Source organism: Giraffa tippelskirchi, chromosome 3 (genome assembly GCF_054371585.1).
Source record: "Giraffa tippelskirchi isolate mGirTip1 chromosome 3, T2T-mGirTip1v1.2.pri, whole genome shotgun sequence".
NCBI classification, from domain to species: Eukaryota; Metazoa; Chordata; class Mammalia; order Artiodactyla; family Giraffidae; genus Giraffa; species Giraffa tippelskirchi.
In genome coordinates this window covers 176,099,147-176,125,517 of record NC_137277.1, presented here as the reverse complement: position 1 = coordinate 176,125,517, position 26,371 = coordinate 176,099,147, and the positions used below count along the sequence as shown (strand labels likewise).

The window sequence follows — 26,371 nt, the reverse complement described above, 5'->3', positions numbered from 1 at the left end:
ATATGAGAAGGGGAGATTGCATCTCAGTTAAATGAGAAAGCTCCTCTTCCTCCTCTCCCTCCTACCACTTCCACTCCCAGCTTTCTCTTATAATTTTACATTTTATTATTTTAAAAATATTTATTTAATTAATTTATTTGGCTACACCAGGCCTTAGTTGCAGCATGCAAGATCTTTGATCTTTGTTGTGACATGTAGTATCTAGTTCCCTGACCAGGGGTTGAACCTGGGCCCCTTGCATTGGAAGCACAGAGTTTTAGCCTTACTGGACCACCACAGAAGTCCTAATTTTACATTTTAATCTTCATTAATTACATGAATTTGTTAATTATATTTGTCTTTTAATAAATTCAGCAATGGTTTAGCTATTTCAATGCTTTATTTTATTGCTTTATTTTATTGAAGTATAATTAACCTACAACACTATGTTAGTTCCAGGTGCAAACATAGTGATTCAATGTTTGTATACATTACAAAGTGATCACTATAGACGATCAATATATCTAGGAAGCTTCTGTCATTATACAAATTTATTACAAGATTATTGACTCTATTCCCCATGCTGTTCATTTCACCCCCATAATTTGGGTGCATATTGTAACCGGAAGTTTGCAGCTCTTAGTCTTTTTCATCTGATTCTTTCCTCCCCTCAACCCCCTCCCTCTGGCAACCACCAGTTTGTTCTCTGTATCAATGAGTTTGTTCTGTTATGTTTATTAATTTGTTTTGTTTTTTAAGATTCCATATATAAGCGAAATCATACAGTATTTGCCTTTCTCTGTCTGCCTTATTTCACTATCATAATACCCTCTAGGTCCATCCATGTTGTTGCAAAGGGCAAGATATCATTCTTATTTATGGTTGAGTAGCATCCTATTATGTGTGTGTGTATGTGTGTGTGTGTTTACACACCACATCTTCTTTATCCACTCATTTCACCTATCGATGGACACTTAGGGTGCTTCCATATCTTGGCTATAGTAAATAATGTTGCAGTGTACATAGGGGCACATATATCTTTCCCAATTAGTATTATTGGTTTCTTTGGAAAAATACCCAGAAGTGGAATTGCTGGATGGTATGGTAGTTCTATCTGTAATTTTTTGAGAAACCTCTATACTATTTTTCATAGTGGCTGCCTCAATTTACATTCCCATAAACAGTGCACAAGAGTTCCCTCCTCTTCACATCCTCCCCAACACTTGTTATTTGCTGTCTGTTTTTTTTAATAGCCATTCTGATAGGTGTGAGGTGATATCTACTTATAGTTTTGATTTGTTATTCTTTTTGCCATCCCAGCTGAGAATTTATTGGCATAAATGCAACCATATAAAAACATAAGTAATGAAAAACACAGTCATCATGTGCCCTCCACACCCCAGCGCATAAAACCCCTACTGTGGGAGGGAGTGAGGGGAAGGTGGAGCCCCCAAACATCCTAAGAACACCACAGCCCCTGGGCCCTTTGCAGGACCACCCTGGCTGGGGTCCGAGAACACGGGCACTGCCTTAGTGCATCCAGTAGTCAGTGGAGCAGGAGAGCTCACACAGCTGGCTCTTGAAGTCCAGGTCACGGTTGTTCTTGGCATTGGGCCACATGCCAGTGGTGCCAAAGATCTCCTCGCCTGTCTTCACTGTCAGGTAGTCCTCCATGTAGAACACCATCTGCTTCCAGTGAGGGGATGAGGACTCGGGGCTGTGCAGAAGCCAGTCCTCTTGTGGCAGCAGGTGAACTCGAAGTTGAAGTCGGCCACCAGTGCATGCATGTAGCCGCTCAGCTTCACTTGCAGGCAGAAGGAGGAAATGAAGGTCAGGTCTTCCACCTTGACTGTGTAGATGTCCACTTCCTTTATGAGGTAGGCAGGCAGGCAGCTTCTTGGGGTCCACCACGTCCACCAGGGGCTCCTTGATGGCCACATCTTTGATGAAAGACATCAAAGCTGCACACGTTCTCCCACCAGTGGATCACGTAGTTTTTGTACTGCTGGTCCTCAATGGCTCTTACCAGTGTGGCTCAGTCTGGGAAGATGAGGCCGTTGGGCACCAGCCACTTGTTTCGGGCGTAGACTGTGGTGTTGAGCATCAACTCACAGGAGAGGCAGTAGCCCATCTATGGCGATGATGTCCACCTCCTCCACCTTCCCCTTGATGACAGTCACCACGTGGTCTAACTTGTTGGCTTTCACAATCTTCATCGTGTAATCAGACCTACTGAAACACTCGATCCCAATGACCCTGCGGGCCCTGGCCTTGGCAGTAAACATACAGAGGATCCTTGTGCCTGAGCCAACGTCCAGCACCATCTTGTCTTTGAAAAGGTGCCGGCCATGAAACGTGGAGTTGCGGTAAGTGAATTTGCGGACCTTTCAGCGCTTCCTCATGGATGCCGACGTAAGCATAGTAGTCAAAGTAGTGCTCTTTGGACATCCCATCCTCAGCATTGGGCTTCTCGCTGCTTTTAGTCTGGCCACAGGAGACCACTTCTCCAGTCTCTCTGCCCCAGTCTCTAGCTCAGCCCACAGATGGGGAGGGGAGGGAAGGGGAAGGCTGAAGTGGGGTCAGAGACAAGGAAGGACAAAGGTCGGGGGGCTTACTTCTTCAAGAGGCAGCTGGAGGCTCATCCCATTAGCCAAGGTGGCTGCAAAATTCTCCAGGATGCAGTTCGAGGCCTTGGCTGTCGCCGTCTTCAGCTGTGCCTACTCTTCCTCTGGCTGCTGAGACCCCTCCCTCAGTTCTACTGCTTTCAAATTCATTAATTCAGCTTTCATCTTTATTATGTCTTTATTCTTTCCTTTTTACTGGCTTGGCTTTAGTTTGTTTTATTTATTTATGGCCACACCACATGGCTTGCAGGATGCTCCCTGATTAGGGATTGAACCCAGGCCATGGCGGTGAGAGCACCACATCTTAACCACTAGGCCACCAAGGAACTCCAGCTCTAGTCTGTTTTAAAGTTCTTTCCTTGAAATTTTGAGTCGAAATATGAGTTTGATTATTTGTATTATTTTTTTCATAGATAATAAATGCATTGAAAGTTGTTAAATTTCACAATATTCAACTGCTTTAGGCCCAAGGTCTAACATGTGACACCTCTGAAGTCATAATGATGCAAATTGGTGTTATCAATGTAAATATAATGATGTGGTATTCTTGATTTCAAAATAATCTGCCTCTGTAGCTTTCACTTTCTCTTTGACTCAAAGTTATTTAAGAAAGAGGCTAGGATTGTTGTCATTGTTCTTGTCATTTGGTTTACTTTTGTGGGTAATTTCTGGTTTACTGTCTCATGCACACAGAGTTTGGTCTGCTCAATTTCCGCTTTGAGGGACTCTTGATATTTTCTTCCTAATATACATATGCAGTAAAAGTTTCAGGAGCAGAAAGGACGTATGTGCTGACTTGAGTATTGTAGGGTTTGATATGAATTTTCAATTCAGTCCCACTTCCTTGCTGGCTGCCAACCATGGCTTGCTCTCAGCTTCTATTAATAGAAGCTTCTCTCACTCTTTATCACTTGGCCAACCTTCATCTTCAAGTCAGCTATTGTATATGGAATTGTTTTCTGCTTTGAATCTCTCTGACTTCTTCAGCTGGCAGGAGAAAACTCTCCACTTCTAAGGGCTTCTGGGATTCAATCAGGCCCACCCAGATAACCTCCCTATTTTAAGGTCAACAGTAACATATAATGGGCTTCCCAGGTGGGGCAGTGTAAAGAATCTGTCTGCCAATGCAGGAGACACAAAAGTCTTGGGTTCAATCCCTGTATCGGGAAGATCACCTGGAGGAGAACATGGCAACCCACTCCAGTATTCTTGCCTGGAAAATTCCATGGATAGAGGAGCCTGGCTGGCTACAGTCCATGGGGTCACAAAGAGTCAGATATGACTGAGCATGCATGCAAGGGGTCAAGGGAGACACATAGTGCACTGTAATTGTAAGAATGCTGCTGCTGCTGCTGCTACTAAGTCACTTCAGTCGTGTCCGACTCTGTGCGACCCCATAGACAGCAGCCCACCAGGCTCCCCAGTCCCTGGGATTCTCCAGGCAAGAACACTGGAGTGGGTTGCCATTTCCTTTTCCAATGCATGAAAGTGAAAATTGAAAGGGAAGTCGCTCAGTCGTGTCCGACTCCTAGCGACCCCATAGACTGCAGCCTACCAGGCTCCTCCGTCCATGGGGTTTTCCAGGCAAGAGTACTGGAGTGGGGTGCCATTGCCTTCTCCATTGTAAGAATGACACTTCATCAAATGTGAAAGTTCCTGGGAGCAGGTAGGGCATCTTTGGGAGATGAGTGTCCTGTGAGCAACAATGGCTCATAAGTCTTCACTATAAAAGACACATTTTTATCAGTAAGCCCTGTTTTTTAAGTTCCAAAGAACATTGGTTCAAATTACATAAAACAAATCTAGCAAGAAAAGTTTGACTAGGTCTGGGTGTGTTGGGCTGTCTCATTCGAGTCTGGCCTTTTAGCCAGCAGCTGGTACTAGCTAACTACAGGCAGCAATGATGGATGGTTAGCTGTTTCCAGACCTGCCTCAAAGTTTTTCAGGCCATCTGCCTGGGGTCAGTGTGGTGGTCAATGTGTAGCTTTTGCAAACTAGCTACCTGAGTGTGGATCTCAATCCATCACTTAGGCCCTTGACCTTTCACTCATGCGAGCCAGAAATCCCTTTTAAAGTTTCAAAAAGCCTGAGCTGAATTTTATGCCATTTGCAATCAAACTTACCCTAAGCAATGTTGGCTATACACTAGCTTTTTAAAAAATATATATTTATTTTTAATTGGAGGATAATTGCTTTACAATATTGTATTGGTTATATATTAGCTTTTATAACAAATGGATTGTTGTGTTGGTTGTGTAGGAGTGCTTACACAGCAAACATTTACAAGGACAGTGGATTGTTTTCAGATTCTAAGATTTCCTTCCTCTGACCTCAGAGGGCCTCTGAGGGTGGGCCAGCCAAAGCGATTTCTGTCAAGAGGCTGTACTCTTCTCCTTGGTGGGTAAAACAAGAATCATTCCTCCTTTATTTGGAAGAAGTCCCCTAGGGCCTCAAAGCCACTTTCACTCCCTCCAAGGCCGCCCGGTCTGTCTGAATGTTGGCCACGTCTATCTTCTAAACTTTTTGTTGTGTAGTCACTAAGTCATGTCTGACTCTTTGAGATCCCATGAACTGCAGCATGCCAGGCTTCCCTGTCATTCACTATCTCCCAGAGTTTGCTCAAACTTATGTCCATTGAGTTGACGATACCATCCAACCATCTCATCCTCTGTCGCCCCCTTCTCCTCCTGCCTTCAATCTTTCCCAGCATCAGAGTCTTTTTCAATGAGTCAGTTCTTCGCATCAGGTGGCCAAAGTATTGCAGCTTCAGCTTCAGCATCAGTCTTTCCAATGAATATTCAGGATTGATTTCCTTTAGGATTGACTGGTTTGATCTCCTTGCTGTCTAAGGGACTCTTAAGAGTCTTCTCCAGCACCACAGCTCCAAAGCATCAATTCTTTGGCACTCAACCTTCTTTATGGTCCAACTCTCACATCCCCACATAACTATTGGAAAAACCATAGGTTTGACTATACAGAGCTTTGCCGGCAAAGTGACGTCTCTGCTTTTTAATACCTTGTCTAGGTTCTAAACTTTATCCCTCAACTAAGTGGTAACCGCTCATGGTACATAGCCTTCTTTAGACAAACAGGTGGAAAGAAGAGAATAAAATCCCTGGAGTTCCACTGAAAGTGAAAGAAGAAAGTAAAAGTTGCTCAATCCTGTCCGACTCTTTGCGACCCCATGGAATTCTCCAGGCCAGAATACTGGAGTGGGTAGCCTTTCCCTTCTCCAGGGGATCGTCCCAACCCAGGGATCGAACTGAGGTCTTCCACATTGCAGGCAGATTCTTTATCAACTGAGCCACTAGCGAAGCCCAAGAATACTGGAGTGGGTAGCCTATGCCTTCTCCAGCGGATCTTTCCCACCCAAGAATCGAACTGGGGTCTCCTGCATTGCAGGCGGATTCTTTACCAACTGAGCCATCAGGGCTCAGCTATCAGGGCTATCAGGGCTTTACCAACTGAGCTATTCTTTCCATTACAAGGAAAGAATTCCTATTAAATAGTCTGGCGTGGAGATTTCTGGTATTTTTGAGGCATACATGCCCTTAGGGACCGCGGATAACTTGAGGTACAAGGATTCCAAGTTAACCGATTTCACATAACAGCTCTAATTGTCCTCCTCTTTGTCACTATGCCCACCGTGGTCGGCTGGGGGCGCTCCCCGCCCTGTCCTGGGATGGTTCTGGCTCCGCGGATGACTCCAGCCCTCCGGCCCCTCCCCGCCCCGTGGATCTTCTCAAGGGCCCTGCCCCCGGCCGCCGCTACGGAGCCGGCGCAGAGGGGTCTGCCCAGCGCCGCGCGCCCCCCGCCTCGCTGCGATCGCGGCGCGGGCCAACAGGTAGGTCTCATTAGGAGATGCCGCACTCTTCACCTCCAGTCTAGGCCCCCGAGGTCCAGTGGATTCCACCACCACCCTCCCCTGCCTCCCCCACTTCCGACGGCAGAGCGCGATGGTCCCCACCGAAGCCTAGGTGGTTCAACGATGGCCTCTGGGTTCCAGGTTGCGCTGACCACCCTCCAGCGCCCGCACCCTCAGCCTTGCCTGGGGCGAGGGCAGGAATTCCGGGCATTCTTGTTAGATTCGACAGCAGAGAAAAACAAAGCGCGAGCAGATTCCTGACCCATCACCTGCTGCTCTGAAGGGTCAGTTAATCCCCGCCCGGGCGTCGGCCGGAGTCACCTGGGCGGGGGTTTGAAACACCTAGACTAGCGCCCACCTCCGAGGTTCGGATGTACTCCGCCTGGGTTGGAGCCTAGAACGCCAATTTTTTCCCCCAATGCTCCAGGGGGAGTGAGGGCTTTGCAGAAGAGCAGCGGGGCTGAGCCCCTTCGGAAGGGATTGAGCTCTAGGCTCACCTGAAGGTGTAAAATTTAATCCAAGATGCAAGTTTGGTATCAGAAATATATGCAAAAAATGGCATTCTAAACCATAATGAGTCTGTGTTCGTTTTAATATAAAAGATGGTAAAAGATACTTTTCAGAAAAAAGAAACGCCTAACTCCTACAGGTATAAAAATGAACACGATGTAAAGATTTATTTTATTCGTAAGAGGGTAAGCTGATGTTATAACTGGTTCACAGGAGACTTGTCTAAAAGCACAGATTTGTATGGAATGAAGGAATTGAATTGCTAACGGAGGCAAAACTGGTTTTTCCACAGTGGGGAGAGAAGTTGATGGAATCTCTCCCTTTCTGTGGTTTTTTAAAAATTATATTTACAATATATTTCTTTTTTTCATTTTTAATGACATTTATTGTCTTTTTTTAATTTTACAAGCAATATCTGTTCACTGCAAACAATTAGAAATACATAAAAGCATAAAGTAAAAAATAACAATCACCTATAATCCCCACTCCCCAGAGATAACCACTATTAGCATTTTGATATATTCCTCTCAGTGTCCATGCATTTTTTAAAATTTTTATTTATTTATTTATTTTATTTTTTTCTGTGCTGGGTCTTCATTGCTTTGTGTGGGCTTTCTCTAACTGTAGTGAGTGGGATCTGCTTTTTGTTGGGATGCGCTGGCTTCTCACTGTGGTGGCTTTCTCATTGAGGTGACTTCTCTTGTTGCAGACACAGGCTCTAGATTCTTGGGCTTTAGTAGTGGCGACATGCGGGCTGTAGGGGGTGCAGGCTTCAGCATTTGTGGCACACAAGGCTCATAGTAGTTGTGGTGCTCGGGCTTAGTTGCTCTGTGGCATGTGGAATCTTACCGGACCAGGGATCAAACCATGTCCTCTGCATTGGCAGGTGGATTCTTATCCACGGTGCCACCAGGGAAGTCCCATGCATTGTATTTTTAATTGAAATATGTTATGGTCAGTTGATTTTCAACAGAGATGCCAGGACAATTCAAAGGGGAGAGGAGTCTTTTCAACAAATGATTCTGGGACAACTGGTTACCACATGCAAAAGAATGAAGGCGGACCTCTCCCTCACACCATATACAAAATTCAGCTCAAAATGGAACAATGGTATAAATAGGAGAGCCACAACTCTCATATTTTTTTAAAATTTATCTTTGGCTGTGCAGGGCCTTTGTTGCTCTGACTGGGCTCTCTCTAGTTGCAGTGCGAGGGCTTCTCATTGCAGTGGCTTCTCTTGTTGGGGAGCACAGGCTCTAGGTATTTGGGACTCAGTAGCTGTGGTGCACAGGCTTAGTTGCCCTGCTGCATGTGGGATCTTCCCGGACCAGGGACTGAACTATAACATCTTAAAAGAAAAATAGGGAATTCCCTGGTGGTCCAGTGGTAAGGACTCTGTGCTTTCAATGTGGGGGCCTAGGTTCAATCCCTGATCCCTGGCCAGAGGGAGAACTAAGACCTTGCAAGTCACTTGGCCAAAAAAGAAAAAGAAAGAAAACATAGGCACACATTTTCCTGACTTTGGGTTAGGTAGTAACATTTTAGATACAACATCAAAAGCACAGGAGACAAAAGAAAAAACAGATAAATTGGACTTCATACAAATTTAAAACTTTTGTGCTTCAAATGACGCTATTAAGAAAGTGAAAATAATTAGGGATGAGATTTTCATATGCCTAATGACCATGTGCATGCAAATAATATATTATGGACAGTTTACATAATCCAATCTATGCAGTGTTGTAATGGATCATGTGACCCCTTATAAGATCAAGAAAGAATGCTGTCTTTTAAGGAATTGTCTTGTTGATGTTAGGAGAATTTTTCTCTTTATGGTTGAGCAAATATTCCTGCCACTGGGGCAGATTTGGTGATGCATAACACAGGTACACAATGGACAGTACAGGGAGAGAGGAGGCCAAAATACAGAGAAGGTATCTTGGTTTTTAAATTTCTCTTGTCATGCCATTAAAAAAAAAAAAGACTTTTATTTCACAGTACATGTTAGTATTATTATGAAATCATAGATTTTTATATATTTGATTTGGTTCAACTCAGTGAAGTTATTATTCTTTTCAATACTCAAATTATGCCATTAGTTGGAATCCCTTTCTAATTGACTCCTGAATCATTTTGACATAACCACCAGCAGTTTTTGATAATTTTCTTGCCTTGGGGCACAGCAAGATATTTCAGTCTCAACATTTCTTGTCCCAGGCCTGGAAACCAGCAACTTATCCAAGGGGCTCTAGATCCTTTCTTTTTGTTTATTTATTTTGGCTGTGTTGCATGGCTTGTGGGATCCTAGTTCCCTGACAAGGGCTGGAAACTGTAGTCAGTGAAAGAGTAGAGCCCTAACCACTGGACTGCCAGGGAATTCCCTCTAGTTTGTTTTTAATGAGAAATGGTATTTATTTATTTATTTTTTCTAGTTTCCTTTTTTTTTTTAATTTATTTATTTTAGTTGGAGGCTAATTACTTTACAATATTGTAGTGGTTTTTGCCATACAGTGATATGAATCAGCCATGGGTTTACATGTGTTCCCCATCCTGAACCCCCCTCCCACCTCCCTCCTCATCACATCCCTCTGGGTCATTCCAGTGCACCAGCCCTGAGCATCTGTCTCATGTATCGAACCTGGACTGGCGATCTGTTTCACATATGATAATATACATGTTTCAATGCTATTCTCTCAGACCATCCCACCCTCGCCTTCTCCCACAGAGTCCAAAAGACTGTTCTATACATCTGTGTCTCTTTTGCTGTCTCACATATAGGGTCATCATTACCATCTTTCAAATTCCATATATATGCGTTAGTATACTGTATTGGTGTTTTTCTTTCTGGCTTACTTCACTCTGTATAATACGCTCAGTTTCATCCACCTCATTAGAACTGATTCGAATGCATTCTTTTTAATGGCTGAGTAATATTCCATTGTGTATATGTACCACAGCTTTCTTATCCATTCGTCTGCTGATGGACATCCAGGTTGCTTCCATGTCCTGGCTATTATAAACAGTGCTGCGATGAACATTGGGGTACACGTGTCTCTTTCAATTCTGGTTTCCTCAGTGTGTATGCCCAGCAGTGGGATTGCTGGGTCATATGGTAGTTCTATTTCCAGTTTTTTGAGGAATCTCCACACTGTTCTCCATAGTGGCTGTACTAGTTTGCATTCCCACCAACAGTGTAAGAGGGTTCCCTTTTCTCCACACCCTCTCCAGCATAATATATTTCTTAAAAAATTTTTATTTTAGAAAAATTTAAAATTAAAGTACAGTTGATTTACAAAGTTGTGTTAGTTCAGGTGTACAGCTGAGTGATTTAGTTTTGAATATAAATCTTCCCTTTCAGATTCTTTCCCATTATTTATTATTGCAAGATATTGAATCTACTTCCCTGTGCTATATAGTAGGTGCTTGTTGTTTATCTATTTTATATATAGTAGTATGTGTATATGAATCCAAAACTCCCAATTTCTCCCTCCCCTATTTCCTGTGATTTTAAAAAAGGTGCAGAATAGCTCCAAGACCATGAGCTGGGCTAGAAGCAGACAGCTTGGGGGTTGTGTATTAAACAATGTATAGTGTTCCACTAAACAGAAAAGCTTGTCTTCACAATATTTTTTAAAAACTATGTGGAAATAAAGTTTTCCTACAGTGCTAGTCCTGCTGGGCTTCCTCAAACCCCAAATACCCAATTTCCAGTCACTCATGGGACACTACATTTTTCTACTTTGGGGACTGTCAGGCAAAACCCCACAAATACACATGGAGGTTCCTGGGAGACAAAAGGGTGGGGGGTTAGGTGCAGAGACTGAGTTCAGACAGTGCTGGGTCACACAAGCGCTGTGGGACCCTACTCTGGGGAGCCTCCATTTCTTTACTTGACCGTCGTCTTCGTCGTCTTCGTCTATAACTGGTTCCACAGAAGTTTCCCTCCCTGCTCTTTCTCAGCCGAGGTGGACAGAGTGAGTCTCCCCAGAACAGGCTTTCTTTGTTAAGGGTAGAGTTCTTTGAGTGGTCTCCTTTAGTTATGTAAATGTGGCCAAGCAGCACCCATTGCCTGGCAGGAGACCTGTGGCCTGACAAAGCTACCTCTTCCGCAGGCCCCTTAGGAATGCAGAACTGGAGGCAGGAAAGCAGCAGGGAAGCGTCTTGCCTTTGAAGCTCGGGGTCTTTGGGGAGGAAAGGGTTTGAGACCCACTTACCCTTCCCCCCAACCTGTTCCCCAGGATCTGATTGAGGACTGACTAAAATTTACCTAAAATTTACCAGCAGCTCTGGGAAATTGCTTCCCAGTGACAGAACCTGAGTGAATTTGTAGGGTCCCCTTGAACTCTGTGTCACTGACTGGGAGTCTCAGGACCCAGTGCCCCTAGCTGGCTTTTTCTGCTCTTTGGAGAAGAGCAAGCGAGGGTGACTAAGAGAATCGTTCTGTCTATGAATCGTGGGCCCTGCTACAGCCTCTGTCAGGAAGACACTGCCTCAGAGTCCACAGGACTGTGAGGGCCCGTGGGCCAGGCTGTTACCGTGTGGGATGAGAGGCAACAGCTGCGGAGGGTGGCTCAGACTTTTCCCAGACACACACTCGGGACTAAGGAAGCCCTTGAGGTTCCAGACAATTAAGGACTGAGTGGGCTCTGAAAGGGAGAGGTAGGATTTGGTGGGGAGGAAAGATAATTTCCCCCTCTAGCCTTCTAGGTTCTTGGCGGAGACCCTTCTCTATATAAGAAAAGACAGGTTAAGAAGAGAAAAACAAACAGAATGATATGTGTACCTCCTGTATGCATGGAGGACACCCGGGAACTCTCCGAAATGGCCAAGCCACCAGCTTAAATACCACCTTCAGCCAAGATGTTGTGGTGGGGGGAGCACCAGGACACCCCATCCAGCCTCATCTCCAGCACTGTCCGCACCGGGCAGCCGGCAGCTCCGATGTCCCACTTTTTTTGCACTCCTGGGCTGTTGCATGTGTCCCCTGTCTGGACTGTCCTTCCTTCCCCTTCCACCACAGGCAAGCGCCTACTCCTTCTTCAAGACACAGGTGCACTGGCAGGCCTGGTGCTGAAGCCTGCTCCCGACCCTGTGCTGGGGGGTCTTATTCCACTGGCCCCCTCACAGGTGGGCTCCCTGCCCTTCCTCCTGCTGTGCTAACGCTGGTGCCCCACCCCTTTTCCTAGCCCTCTCTGCAAGCTCAGCCTGGGCCTCTGAGGTCTGAAACAGGGTCAGACACGAGGGTCCCCCTGGGGCGGAGGCTGAGGGCGTTCCCATGCTGGAAACTTGCTGCTTCCACTGAGTCCTTGCAACTCAGCTGGAGACAGAGTGAGCCTAGAGTCAGAGGCGTGCACCCAGGGCCTCATTCCGGTCCCTGCCTCTCAGGATCAAGTCTGAACACCCCCCTGCAACCCAGGAGGCCCTGAGATCCCATTCTAACACCCCAGCTCCCCCCACCCCCCCACTCCATCCTCCCACTGTTGAGGAGCAGCTGTTGGCTTCAGCACGCACCTGCTCAGCATCCTTCAGGTGACATCTGAGCACAAATGCTGTCTGTGGGCCCCTACCTGTGCGCTGGGACGAATGGCCCTTCCACCTGTCTCCTGGCTGTCTCTCCATGGCTCTTGCCCTGGCTGGACTGAGCTCTGGGAAGGCCGAGACCCTAGAGCCCCACCCTGCTGTCTGCAGCCCCCAGCCTCAGAGGGTGAGTGAAGGACAAACAGGGCTGGTGACCTGTGCAGTCACCAGGTCCCACCTCAGAAGGGCCCTGTGCTTGGTTTAACTCTCTGCGGTGGTGACATTCTTAACATTCGAAGATGGTGCCTTATATTAGGACGAGGCCCTTGCTCTCACTCATCTGGGGAAGAGGCCTGGCGTGGACATTAATAAGCAAGTGAGTCTCTCAAGGCATCTGACCCATTGAGCACAGGCAGGGAGCTGCTGGCTTGCCCACTGTAGCCCCAGTAGCCCTCCTCCTGAAGCTGACTGCCCTCCCCACCCTGGAGGTAGGCGGTTTCGGCCAAGGTTCCCTGCACAGTGCAGTCCCCCCATCACTGGACCCCACGGAGCCACTGTTTCAATGCTTATCAACCTGGTCTAGGCTCGAGGCTGAATGCAGGAATGTCAGGAAGCCCACCAACCCCTGCAGGCGCCCACCCCACCCTGCTCACTGTCACCCCAACCTCAGGGGCAGCTCTGGCCTGGCCCTCACCAGAAAATGCTCTCTGAGCTGCAGGTCTCTCTTGCACCCCACCCCCCACCCAGGGGCCCATGTGGTGTCTGCTTTCCTCCTGGAGAGCAAAAGGCCCTTCAGAGGGTGCTTGCGTACCCACCAGCCAATAACAAGGAACAAGATGCGTCTTCAAAAAACCTCCAGCCACCCTGGCCCCAGACAGGCCCTCCAATGGAAATGGTGACAGGAACTTTCACACTGGGGAGGGGGAAAAAAAAATCCAGTCCCCTTTTATTAAGAAAATAAGAGTTAATCCCTCACTTTTCCCAGGGGACTCGACCCTGATGCAAGGTGACATCTTCTGCAGCCACCCCCCAGGACCACCTGAATCCTAGGTGGGTAGGCACCAAGTCTACGCCATCCCTTCACAGGGGCCAATGCTGGTCTGCTCAGGGTCTGGAGTAGACGTGCAGGTGGGCATGGCTCTGGAGGCTGGGGCGGGGGGTGTGGGGTGGGGAGGCTGTGATGGGCGTGGTGGTGGGGGGTGCCTGGGGTGGGGGCAGGGCTGAAGGAGCAAGAGTGGTGGAGGCAGGCGATGTCTTGCTGAAATAAGGGAAGGGAAGAACACCACCCCCCCCTCCGAGGCCTGGCACCTTCTCCCTCCGAATTCTTCATAAATAAGACTTCACAGTAATGGAGGCATATCCTTCCAGGGTCAGACCAGCTGGTTTCCGACTGGGGGAGCCAGGCCTCGCGGAGCAGCACCGGGACTGCTGGGACCAGAGCACGGCTCTCTGGCCCTGCGTCTGGGGGCAGGGGAGTAGGGGGGCGGGGCGGTGAGGTGGGGCTGCAGCCCATCCAGAGGTTCTGAGGATCGCTGAGGTAGTCAGAGCGGCTGCTCCATCTTCCGGACAGACGGGAGCTGAAAGGAGCAGCACCGGACGCAGCCAGGAGTGAAGCCACCTGGGAGCGGAGACTGTGCAGTCAAACCCCAGGAAGGTCAGAGGCAGGGGGGCAGGGCACGTGCTGAGGGACTTCTGAGGCTTGGTCTCTAGGAGCCCCCGGAGGCGTTGACAGGCCTGTGAGCCTGCACAGGGTTGAGCTTCTCCTGAAAGGGCTGTCCAAGCAGCCCGCGGGGAGACATTTCACAGAAGCCGGAGGATCTTCTCTGTGAAGACAAGAGGGCAGCCCTGGACCCGTCGAGGGCAGGTCGAGCCCGGAGTACCTGAGCACAGGGTTCCTTCAGAGGCCATCAGGGCCTCCCGCTCGGTCAGAGGGAGCCAGACCACAGACCCAGGCTAGGAGGGCTGCCAGAGAACCAGTCTCCAGTCTGAGCCGTTCGGAACATGGCCGGGCCTCAGTCCCGGTCACCCGCACCCCACCACACCCAGGGGCACGTAAGGCCCACCCCTCCACCTCCCTGCAGGGGACCAGAGGTGGTGCCCTGGCCTTGCAGCCGCAGCCTCGTGACTCGCAGGGACTCTGGGACACATGTTCCTCGTCAAGCCTGACGGCCTGGGCTGGGTCAGAGCACCTGGAGCTTGCGGGAGCAGGTGAGGTTGCCATGCACCAACTCCCACATGGCCAGCAGCTCGGTCGGCAGGAGCTTGTGCACGACAAGCATGGAGCGGAAGAAGCAGGGCTCCTTGTTCATGCGGCTGTTGCGATTCCTGGTGATGCCGAAAGTCTTGAAGCCCTCATGGGCCATGGGCCGCACGCCCAGCACCTCCAGGCACATGCCCAGGAAGACGTCGTCGATGGGGTAAAGCTCCAGGGTGTCGCAGCTGTGGTGTAGGCGCTGGGCCAGTCTCCTAGCCATAAGGAAGCCCCCTCCGCCTGCGTAGGGAGGGTAACTGGTCTGGCTGTACAAGATCCCAGGGATGTAGTACTTGCTATCCTTCCGGCGGATGGGCCGGGCGTGATGGAGAACGTCACCCACAAACAGGTCCTCCTGGGGCTGCCGGTCGGCCAGAAATTCCAGCAGGTTGGTGGGGTTGACGAAGACGTCATCATCGCCCTTGAAGACAAAGCGGACGTCAGGGCAGTAGATGTCGAGCCACTTGAGGAAGTGGATCTCCTTGAGGGTCAGGTTGAAGAAGCTGTCGAGGAAGTCCCACTGCAGGATGTCCCCATAGATGCGGTCCTCGTAGTCCAGCAGCTGCTGGTAGTGGGACTGCTCCTCCGGCTTGGAGGCCTTGCCCAGCAGGAAGAGAGTGCGCACTGCGCCGCGGCCCCTGCCCGCCGACTCCTGCTCGCGGCCCCAGGTCCGGCGGATGGCCTCGCGGCGGTCATGCTGCGCGATGATGGACTTGACGACCACCAGCAGGTACACATCACCACTGCACTTCTCGGGATGGTTGAGCAGCATGGGAAAGTAGCGGCAGTGGCGATAGAGTAGAAACTGCTGGAAGTGTGGCTCCAGGCCCTGGAACCAGGGTTGGTGGGTCAAGTTTATATTTGCCGAGCAGTTAGTGGTGTTCACGTCCCAGGCCTGGGGCCTCCGTGAAACCACGGGAGTGGGGGTGACCGCCTCCTTCGCACTCTTCCAGAAGTTGTCAGGGTTCACCAGGAGTCCGCTGGGTTTCTGGGCCTTCTGTTGCCTGAGGGAGGCTGGCGGGGGCTCCTGCAGAAACTGGCTGGGGGTCAGACTGCGCTGGAATACCGTTACGGCCACGAGCAAGGCCAAGGACAGGCACACGCTCTTGTAGACGGTTCTCTTCCTGGGGGTAGGGGTGAGGTGAGGAGCGGATAGTTCAGAGGAGAGAAGAAAGGATGAGTCAGTCCCCTTGTACAGAGCTGCACTCCCACATGGGCAGGTGGCCCCTGTACACAGACTCAAGTCCCTGGGCCCCTGAGTGGTCAGAGGAGGGTCTTGCTTCTTCTCCCATCCTGACCTCCCTCCTCCAGGCCCAGGGAGCCACACAACACAGAGCTTAAGTACAGGCGCTGTGGAGTCAGGATCCTGGAGTTCAGATTTTGGTCCTGCTATGAATGGGGAAAGCTCCCCCACCCCTCCACCCCGTGGCTCAGTGGTAAAAAAAAATCCACCTGCAATACAGGAGTCGCAGGAGACGCGGGTTCGATCCCTGGGTTGGGAAGATCCCCTGAAGGAGGGCATGGCAACCCACTCCAGTATTCTTACCTGGAGAATCTCACGCACAGAGGAGCCTGGTGAGCTACAGTCCATAGGGTCGCAAAGAGTCAGACATGACTGAAGTGACTTAACACACGCATGCACTTACTGAATACAAGCTATATGGAGACGTTTTGTGATTTCTCTTAACCTCTCCAAGCTGTGATTTTTTTTCTTTCCCAAAATGAGGATAGCACGCAATTGGGCGTGTCAGCTGCAGTGCTGGGCACAGAGTGGGTTTGGAGTTGGGGGAATGCTGTGATTCTACAAGGGGTTGACCTTCCCTGCTCCCCATCTCTCCCTCAGGCACCCTGTTTGCTTTGTGCAAACCTGGTGAACCACTGGGGTAAACTACTGGGAGGTGCAGAGATGACACCTGTTCAAAAAGTATAGGGGATACTAGGGAGAAAGCTCTCACTTAGAACCTGAAGAAGCCTGTCCCTCCCCTCCCAGCCCCCCATCCATCTGACCCAACAAAAAAAGAACAGTTCTCACCGTTGACAGAAGCCTGAAAATGGGGCGAGCATCTCCCAGCAAGCCCACTGTCCCTGTAGCCCCAGTCTGAGCCCCACTAGGAGAGCTGAATTCCTCCAGCTCTGCTGCCTTGAGAGGGGCACAGTTGGACCCCCACTCTCCAGGGTCCCTCATGCCAAGTTAACTCCACTACACCCCTTTAGGAAGCAGAAGTCAGTTATTTTCTAGGAGTGCTTGCAGGGCCAGGGTCCTGAGTCCCTGAGCCCTGGGACTCTGGGCCCTGGGAGCCTCTCTCCTCAGCTCACAGTCTGGGGAGACCCAGGCCACCTGCCATGTTCTCTTTTGGGGAGATGCAGGAGCTGGGGACTCCAGGTAAAGGGCAGGCCAGAAAAGTGTGGCTTCACAAAGCCAGGCCAGAAAGGTGCCAAGAGGGGAGATTCGGGGTGATGGGAGAGACAGGCGGCAAAGTGGTGCGACAAGGACCAGGTGGTCTAGCCTGGGGTGGCCTCAGGACTGGCTGATGAAAGGTGCAGGCACCCAGGGCGAGTGATGCAGAGCCCAAAGGAGAGACATTTTCCCATGGGCTCCCAAGATTTCCTCTATATAGAGTTGTAGGGAGGCTGAGTCATCTCAGGTGCTGGGGTAGGGGTGTGACCCAGACCCCATCCTCCCAGGAGGAGGACAGGGGAGTGCTCCAGCCTGGTTTGTTGGGTTGGACTGAGGGGGTCACCCCAAAAGAGGGGCATGAGACCATGCCCCTTCACTCCAGGCTGTTTCCACTCCATTTGTGTGTGTGGGGGGGAAGCCCCCAGTGCAAGGAGAAGAGAAGGGGAAGCCCTAGCTCCTGGAGAGGAAGGAGAGCCACTCGGGGTTGAGGGTGGAGGACAGGGGTCGCCCAGGACGCAAGAGGCCCTCGGAATCGGGGACGGAACCCAGCTACCGGCGAGACCTTACGGTCCCCAACTCCCAGGGTCCAGGAATAAGATCTGGGTGCCTTGGGGCCGGAGCCTAAGAGAGCAGAAGGGCGGCCGGGGAAAGCTGAGCGCACGAGTCCATCCCGGTCCGCAGTTGCCGGCCGGCTGGCCCAGGCGTCGCGCACTGCCGGGCATCTCCAGCCATCGCTGAGCCAGCCCAGCTGCGCCCGGGAAACGGAGGCCAGCCCGCGCCCCCCGCGACCCGCGGCATCCCTCCCCGCGCCCGCAGCCCGGGTCCCCGGCCCGACGGCCCCACTCACCACAGAGACATGGCGGCCCGGGCCACGGCGGCAGCGGAGCAGGGCGCGCGGATCGCAGCTCTGGGCGCCGCGGGGTCGGGGACGGCGGGCGGGCGGGGACGAGGAACGGGACAGGGACAGGGGCGGGAGGGGGCGGGAGGGGGCGGGAGGGGGCGGAGGTCCAGCCGCGCCCCCGCCGAGGCTCTCCACTTCCCCGCGGCCGGAGGAGGGGCCGGCAGGGTAGGCGGCGGCCCAGGTACGTTAACCCCTTCGGCGCCCCCCCGGCCCTCCATCCCAGCGGCCCGGGGGCGCAGCGCGGCGGGGCGGTAAATGACCCATTTTCCGGAGGTGGCACCCGAGCCCCAGCGGCGCGCGGAGCCGCCCACGGTCATTCGGCCGGAGCGTGAGTGGCCGAGTCGGGACATCGGAACCCACGAAGGTCACCCCCGCCACCGGGGACGGGGTTTTTCCCCCCGTGGGGGGGCTTCCCTGGGTCGCCGGCCCCTCTGGATGCTTGCGAACCGGGACCCCACCCACCTCCAATCTCTCTGGGTGAGCGGGGGCCCCGCCATTTCCCTCCGGCCCCGTCCGGCCTTTTTCTGGGTGGGGGAGGCCGAGACAGACAGGGCTTCCTTTCCTCCCTCTGTTTCCCTCTGCCCTCTCCCCTGGCCCCCTCCAGGCAGAGCCCCCCACCCACCCCAGTACCCCGCTATCTAATGTGGGGTCTGCAGAGGAGACAGACTGGGGCGGAGAGAGCAGAACCCCAAGCAGAGGTCAGGAGGCGGCTGGGCTGCCGGAGTGGGGACCTTCCCGAGTGGGGACAGCGGCCCATGCCGTAGCTCTGAAGCCTTCTCTTTGCCCCGGACAATGGCCTTCTCCATCTCTGGAGCCCTTCCAACCTCAGAGAACCCCTCCTCACCGCCAAAAGGCCTGTTTGCTGGCCCAGCCTGCCTTTTCATCTGTCAACTAGTATTTCACTTCAAATCCCTTTTTGTCCCTAAGCCTTTATTAATCTGTTTGTGTATGCCACACCCAGCGACTCCTAGGGAGTGGGCTGCATGAAGACAGAGAACTCCCTCGGGTGTTCTTGGCCCAATTGGGTCTGGGTGGTGGGTGTTCCACCCAAGTGATTTCCAGAACCCCCTAAAAGGTAAAAACCCCCGAGGTTCCTGCTGTTGCCCAAGGTCTGTTCTAGCCTTGTTCCACATTGAAGTCCCATCCCTGAGCTTACAGTGCTGTGCTTAGTTGCTCAGTCCTGTCCGACTCTTTGCGAACCTACAGACTGTAGCCCTCCAGGCTCCTCTGTCCATGGGGATTCTCCAGGCAAGAATACTGGAGTGGGTTGCCATGCCCTCCTCCAGGGGATCTTCCCAACCCAGGGATTGAACCCAGGTCTCCCATACTGCAGGTGGATTCTTTACTGTCTGAGCCATCAGAGGAAGCCTCCAAACTTAAAATAGGGCCTCAAAAATGCCTGTAGTAGTAACACAAGCATTTCGCAGGCCAGTAAACAACAGCTAACATTCATCAAGCAGTGCAATATGCAAAGCACACTTGAGGCCCATGCATGAGTGACTCAGTCCTAGAGGCTATTATTATTATTACAACTCCACAAAGGAGGAAATGAAGGTGCCTAACTCCTGCGGGTCATCTCTCATAGTAAGCAAACCCAGGAGGCCTGCCTGGTTCCAAAGCCAGGCTCTTTTACCTTTCACCCAGGGAGAGCAGTGACAGGGAGCTCCTTCCTGCTAGGAGGCCCCCAGGGAAGCCAGGAGGCCCGTAGGTGCAGTCAGAGACTGGAGATAGGAAGCCTGAGCCCCTGGGGCTTGGGTGAGCAGCTCTTTTCTTAAGGCTCCAGAGCCTTAAGGAAAAGAGGGGGAGGAGAAACTCAACAGTCCCTAGAATTTTTTTCCGGATGTTGCAAGCTTCAGTGAGGGAATGTGAAGGGCCTTTCAGGCTGAATTCCAGAGGAGGACCCTGGGACCAGCGCCCTTCATAGCAGCCCCTCCCAAGTACCAGAGCAGGAAGAAGGTCTGACCTGCAGCCCAGCCCCCTGGGCCTGGCTGCCTGGTTTTGGGGAACCCCCACAGACCCCCTGGCCATCCATCCCACAGGGCACCAGGTAGCTCACTGCCTAGGCTTCTGCTCTGCCCTGCAGGTGTGGTCTTGAGGGGGCTTGTGCTAGCCTGGCTGAGGACAGTCCACCCTGCCTCAGCGCTTATGTCTCACACAGAAGCTGTGGGGTCTTTTTAGGAGCCTAGTCAGGGGTGAACACAGAGATCCCTGGGAAGGGGTTTTGAACCTGGGTTTTGGGACTTCCCTGTAGCTCAGATGGTGAAGAATCTGCCTGCAATGCAGGAGACCTGGGTTAGATCCCTGGGTTGGGAAGATCCTCTAGATAAGGGAATGGCAGCCCACTCCCAATATTCTTGCCTGGAAAATCCCACGGATAGAGGAGCCTGGCAGGTTATAGTCCATGGGGTTGCAAAGAGTCGGGCACGACTGAGTGACAGGCACTACTACTACTGCTACTGGACTGGAGAGTGTGGGGTATGCAGGTCTGCACTTCCTGATTGTCACTAGGAGCAGGTGGCTTATCCCCTTGAGACCTCAGTTTCCTGCCAGCATGGAATTACGGAGATGACGCATGAGAAGCTTGATCAATGTCTCCTTCGTGGTGGCATTGTGACAGACCGGTTGCTGTATTATTGTTGTTAATATTTACCCAATGCATAAGGCCCAGGACCCGGGAAGGCTCAATGAGGTGGGGATGGGAGGGCCTGCCAGCAAAGCCAGCGGAGTGTTTGCCAGTGGAATCTGGTCCATTGAGAGGAACAGTTTGTCATCACGGACTCATTTGATCTGTGCCTCGGGTTGAACTCAGACTGGGAAACGGATGACAATTAAATACTCAGTGCCTGACTGTGGGGTGGGGCCGGGGGCTGTGGGCACCCGGCCAGGCCCTGGTCAAGCTTTCACTGTCAGTCCGACAGGCTTCCCTGAGGCTGCCTGGGCCTGTCCCTGTCAGGAGAGCTGGAGCTCACCCCGTCTGGCCCACTCCAACGGTCCTTCGGGCAGAGTCCCAGCAGATTCCTGCCAACGGTCTCAAGCCGTGGCTGGGGTGGTTGAGCAAGGCCCCAGAGGAGGTGGAGGGCACCTTGCAGAGGGGATCAGTCACCTGCCCCACTGCCCTGGCTGAGGACACAGGACAGCTGCAGAAACAGATAGGGGAGGTGGAGGCAGGGTCTGTGGGTCGCCCTGGAGGGAGGCTGGGGGGTGGAAGCATCTGGTTGGGTTGGGGCTGGGGTCCCAAGCGTGGTGGAAGTGGGCCAGATGTCCCCTGTCCCACGGCCATTCTTTGCTCCCCTCGGGTTGATGTTCTGCCCTGAAAGAGGGGGCTCAGTGAGCCCTGTCTGGGAGAATCCCAAGGGCCCCCACTTCTCCGTCTCTCTCTTTCTCCACACACTTTGGACCATACCCCCCCACCACCACCTCTTCCCTTGTTCCTCTCCCGGTTCCCTCTCCCCACCCCGCTCCCCGCTTTCTTTCACATCAGCCCCCACCAACCCTCCAGAATGGGTTGGGATCCAGCCCCTGCTGGTTTCCCCTGAGGACAGACGCCCAGGGCCAGGGCCGGTTGAGCCCTCAGATATGGGGGGCCGGGGGGTGTCTCTGCCAGACCAGAGGGTGCCCTGGGTCAGCTTCTGGTCAGACAAGGTGTGAGGAGCTCTGGGCACCTGGGAGAGAGGGGATGAAACCCAGAGCTGGGCAGGGGCTGCAGGCTTGAGAGCAGCCGTGACCACAGTCACATCAGTGCAGCAGCGTGATGTGGGTGAGCGTGTGAACTCACATGCTTCCCAGCAGGAGCCCACACCCTGGGGGTAGCCACGGCCAGCGCTGCAAGGGTGGCCATCACACTTGTACCGCAGGGCCTGTTAATTCGCACCGGAGTCTCAGAAACCGTCACTCTCTGGTGAACATGTGTGCCTGGCAAGAAACTGGACAGGCCTCTCTGTTTGAGTCTGAATGAGCCTCATAAGCCAGCAGCACAATGCCCAGGCCCAGAACTTTCTCTCATTGGTCCTGAGTCCTTCCATCCACAGCAATCTGACTGGAGGTATGAGCTTGAGAAAAGGGAGAGAGGGAGCCACAGCCCCTACCTGGGATCTGAGGAAGCCAGGGAGGGACAGTGGAGTGTGAAGCACCAGGCAAGGGTGGACCTGCATGCCCTCAGACCCACAACTAAGGCAAGGATTGTTCAGGGCCCCTTTGGCTGCAAGTGACAGAACCCCACCTCAAAGTAGCTCAGGCTTGTTAGACAGGCCAGCGATCGTATCTGAGGGGTTGAGGTACTGCAGTCGGCCAGGTCTGGGTCATGTATCCCCTGCTGTGGTGGTGGGAATGACTGTGAGGGTGTAGATCCCTTAAAGAAAGCTGCTAGTCTCACGCAAGCAGGGGAAGAGCCGCCCAGGCCTGTCTTCCTACTCACGCCCCCTTGGACTGTCAGCCGCCCTCTGAAACCAGCTTCGAAGCTGGTGGGCCCCAGAAGGAAGAAGAAGGGTGCTGGCTGTGTGGCAAGTGTCTGCGCACGTTTTCCTAACAAGTCCTTTCCTGTGGAAGGAGCTCTCAGTTGGTCAGTGGGGATTGGGTGTAGCTCCCTCGGGGGTCTGGCCATTCTCTGACTCCTTTGCTGTGCCTGCCTCGGTCCCTCTTGGGTGGTGATACCATGCAGGGCCCTGTGGAGCTCCTGGCTATAAGGCCTTTCTCTGTCCCCCATTAACAGCCTTCATTCAGCCTCCATGACCTTCCCTGAGTTTCAACCTGCAGGTTCAAGCAGTTGTTAATCAGGGAAGAAGGGAAGGGAAGGGATGTGAGACTAGGGAGAAACAAGCAATCAGGAGCAGCTTTGGGGCAAGGACCTGTTTCTCCATCAGTGGATACACACAACAGCATCTTTGAGCTACTTTGCAGATACTGAAACCCCCTCCACGTGGGCGAAGTTAATGATTAATGATGGTACGCTGCCCACAAGCCTGTAGACCCCAGGCCAGTTGGGCCTGAAGGTTGATGATGTTGACTCCTACTTAGCTCCTCACCAACCCATGAACTGATTAATTTGAACAATTATTATAAAGCTTCTATCTTCCTCAAGTTAGGAAACATGGTTTTCAGGGCATTAGCTTACTGTGGGCCCTTTTGCCTGGCAAAGCAATAAAGCTACTCTTTTCTACTTCACCCAAAACTCTGTCTCCAAGATTTAATCCGGCACCAGTGTACAGAGAAGCTGAGCTTTTGGCATCACTGGTCCAGAGGCAGCTGAAGCCACCCAGGCTTTTACGGGTTGGGAGCCAGTCATGTGTGGGTGGAGCTGGGCAGACAGAGAGAGAGAAGCCAGAATTCAAACAGGCCCAGGGGCAGGGGGCAGGGCTCCTTCTGAAGAAGCCAGGCCCCAAGAAGGCTGGCCAGGAATGGAAGGTGCAGTCCCAGGTGCTACCCTGGACACAGACCAGCTGGGTTGCACCCCAGGCTCCTGAGGGCTGGGTGGGGTAGGCACTCACAGCAGACACGCAGAGCCATGCAGGCCGCCAAGCAACAGACCCAGACACACACACACCAGGGACAGGCACACACACACGGACGTACTCAAAAATACACAGTGCTCGTACACAGACACATTCACACAGAAGCATGCATGTTCAGAGAAAGACACACAGGTGACAGTCATAGTCACACACACACACACACACACACACACGAGATACATGCACACATCGGAAGAACACACACAGGTGCACATATATGCATGCACCTACAGGGACACACATTTGCAGAGATGCACATACATACCTAGACTCACCCACAGACACACACCCAGATACTTTTTACACACACATGTCCAGGTGGCAGGGGCTTCCCCTAACCGGCTCATTTGCCAATAGTGAAACCCTGCCTGGCAGGCCCTTGAGAATGGACTCAGCGCCAGGCAGGTACCTACTGCATCCATGAGTGGCCTCTTTTGATCTCTCCCCAGGTCTTCAAGCCTATACCCACCTCCAGGAGCCTCCAGGTACCTCCTGGAGCACTTCACATCCCAAGAATCTACCCCCATCCCTGTTCTAGCCGTCCTGGCCTTCCTTGCTCCTTCACCAAGGCCCCAGCTTGCTTCTGCTCAAATGCACTCCTCCCTTCTGCATCTAGTGAACTTCCAGTCATCTTACAAAACCCACCTCAAATGTACCCTTCCTTGGAGAAGGTGCTCCCTTTCCTGGCGGGCATCATGTCTGTCTGTCTGCCCCCACCCCCCCGCCCCCCGCCTGCCCCACTGCAACTAAGAGAACTAAGAGCAGGGACGGGCCCTTCTGTTCTCCTGGCTGCACAAGGATGCCATCAGCTGAATAACGGAGGGCGTGAATTGCCAGCCCTGGCTGCCTGGAGGAGACCCTGGCAGGGAGGAGGCCAGTCTCACCACGGCCGCGTTCAGAGGATGACAGGGTGTGTGTCCACCTCGGGGAGCCTGGGGCGGCCCAGACAGATCTGCAGGGCCCCAGCCCCACCCCCTGCACACACGTCCAAATTCACACTGACACGCATTCACATGAGGGTGGGCATTGGGCCCCCTTGTCCGGGACAGCTGGGTGCCCCCCTCCCCCAAGCCACCAGTGACTCACAACCCCCCCACCGCCAGGCAGCCAGCTTGGGCACACACAAGCCTCCTTTCAGCCTCTCGGCCTCCAACACACTAGCTTAGTCTTCCCTCTGGGCGCCTCCCCTCCGCGGTGAGCCGGCCTGCCCTCCCGGCCTGGCAGCTCAACCCCATGGGGAGGCCAGGCAGAGGCTGCCTTCCTCTTCACAGCACAGGGCTCCCTGTCTCTCATCACCTGGCTCCTCTCCAAGCCCTGAATGGCCGCCTTTTCATGGCCCAGAGCCTGGCCAGGTGCATTCTGGGCAGCCCTACTCCCACCACCGCCCGCCGGGGAGCTGTCGGCTTTCGTGCTGCTAACACTGAGGGGGCCAGAGCCAGAGGGACCGTTGAGACTCTGGCCAAAGACTCAGAGCCCCAGAGTCCCTCCCAGGCTCTAGTCAGAGGCCTCTGCAGGTTCACACATACCCTCCCGCCTGTTTCCCTAGCAGCCCTAGATAGCCTGGCCAGGAACAGGGTTTTATTATTTCCATTTTACTGAAGGAATAACTGAGGCCTGAGAAGAGTCAGCCTGCTGGCAAGCGGTAGAGCTGGGTGCAGAGGAGTGAATAACACAGCGGACCTTACAGAGCTTCAGTGAGCACCATGAGGTGCTGAGCTGGGTGCCCTGGAGACAGAGGTCAGTGAGCGGGCTCCATGTAACAGTGGTCACAAAATCAGTCCTGGGCTTTGTATCCAGCACCCCTCCCTTCTTTTGGTAACATATTTCCTTCCTCTGGTCTCAGGGTGGGCCCTCAACCAGGGGCCCACGTATGGGCTAGTCAGTCCCATCCGTACTTTCCTGCCCTGCCAGCGTGCTCAGTCCAAGGGGTGGGCCTGTGCCCTCCCCTGAGATAGTCATGGCTCTGCCCTGGGGAGTGGAACTGAGAGCGGGACACCCCTGTCCTTTCTGGTCACCAGGTTTTTGAGGATGTGATTCTAAACACACTGGGAAAGTGTGCCACATGTATCCTGTGCCCCACTCACAAACGATGACAACAACAACAGCAGCAAACAACACACACAGCAAACAGAGAAATAGGGTCAGATCTAGAGGCCCTGAGGTCAGCAAAGTATTGCCCTTCCCACAAGGCTGTCCCTGTCCTAATCCTCAGAACCTGCTACTGTGTTAGGAAACAGGCAAAAAGAATGCAGATGTAATAAGGTTATAGGCCTGGAAATAAGGGAGTTAGTCTGGGCCCAATGTAATCACAAGAAGTCTTGACAGCAGAGAACCTTCTCCGACTGGAAGCAGAAGGGAGAGGCAGGTGTGAGAGGCATTTGACATATCTTTACCAGTTGTGAAATGCAGAGACCCACTTGAAGCCTAGAGACCAGAGAGGCCCTTGGGAGCTCTGGGCAGTTCCCAGTCAACAGCCAGCGAGGATTTGGGAATGTCAGTTCTATAACCACAAGGAATCTGTCCACAGTGTGAATGAGCTTAGTAGCAGATTCTTCCAGACCCTCCCAATAAGAACCTACCTGGCAAACACATTGATTTTGACCTTGTAAAATTCTGAGTAGAGAAACTAGTTGAGCCAACCTGGGCTTCTGATCTACAGATGTATGAGAGAATAAATTTCAAGTTGCTAAGTTTGTGGAAATTTGTTACTGCAGTATTAGAAAGCCAGCTATGCTCACCACTATGCCACCAGTACTACACTTGTTACTATAGTATTGTTGTTCTTTAGTCACTAACTCACGTCCGACTACTTTGCAACT

The 26,371-nt window shown here is 52.3% G+C and overlaps 1 protein-coding gene, 1 long non-coding RNA gene and 1 pseudogene across 4 annotated transcripts in view; 1 reads left to right on the top strand and 2 right to left on the bottom strand.

Moving 5' to 3' along the window:
* Window positions 1-1,509: 1,509 nt before the first annotated feature.
* Window positions 1,510-3,529, bottom strand: LOC145540504 (protein arginine N-methyltransferase 1-like; annotated as a pseudogene).
* A 2,808-nt stretch (window positions 3,530-6,337) lies between these two features.
* Window positions 6,338-26,371, top strand: part of LOC145543590 (uncharacterized) — a 38,694-nt gene continuing 18,660 nt past the window's right edge. Inside the window, exons 1-2 of one of the 2 annotated variants that reach the window (XR_014080889.1) lie at window positions 6,338-6,447; window positions 13,481-13,623. This is a non-coding gene — a long non-coding RNA (uncharacterized LOC145543590). Of the gene's footprint in view, window positions 6,448-13,480; window positions 13,624-18,178; window positions 18,227-26,371 lie in introns of those variants that run through there. The other variant, XR_014080888.1, reaches the window with a different exon arrangement.
* Window positions 13,402-18,192, bottom strand: B3GNT7 (UDP-GlcNAc:betaGal beta-1,3-N-acetylglucosaminyltransferase 7). 2 transcript variants are annotated; one of them, XR_014080886.1, is made up of 3 exons: window positions 17,992-18,068; window positions 14,548-15,870; window positions 13,402-13,715 (listed from the first exon to the last, which is right to left on the bottom strand). XR_014080886.1 is itself a non-coding variant. In XM_081585639.1 (2 exons), exons 1-2 carry the CDS (start codon window positions 18,000-18,002, stop codon window positions 14,676-14,678), a joined length of 1,206 nt encoding a protein of 401 aa, XP_081441765.1. In that variant the 5' UTR covers window positions 18,003-18,192; the 3' UTR covers window positions 13,402-14,675. The 2 variants fall into 2 exon arrangements, 1 of the variants encoding a protein (XP_081441765.1); XM_081585639.1 differs by having other exon boundaries at window positions 13,402-15,870; window positions 17,992-18,192.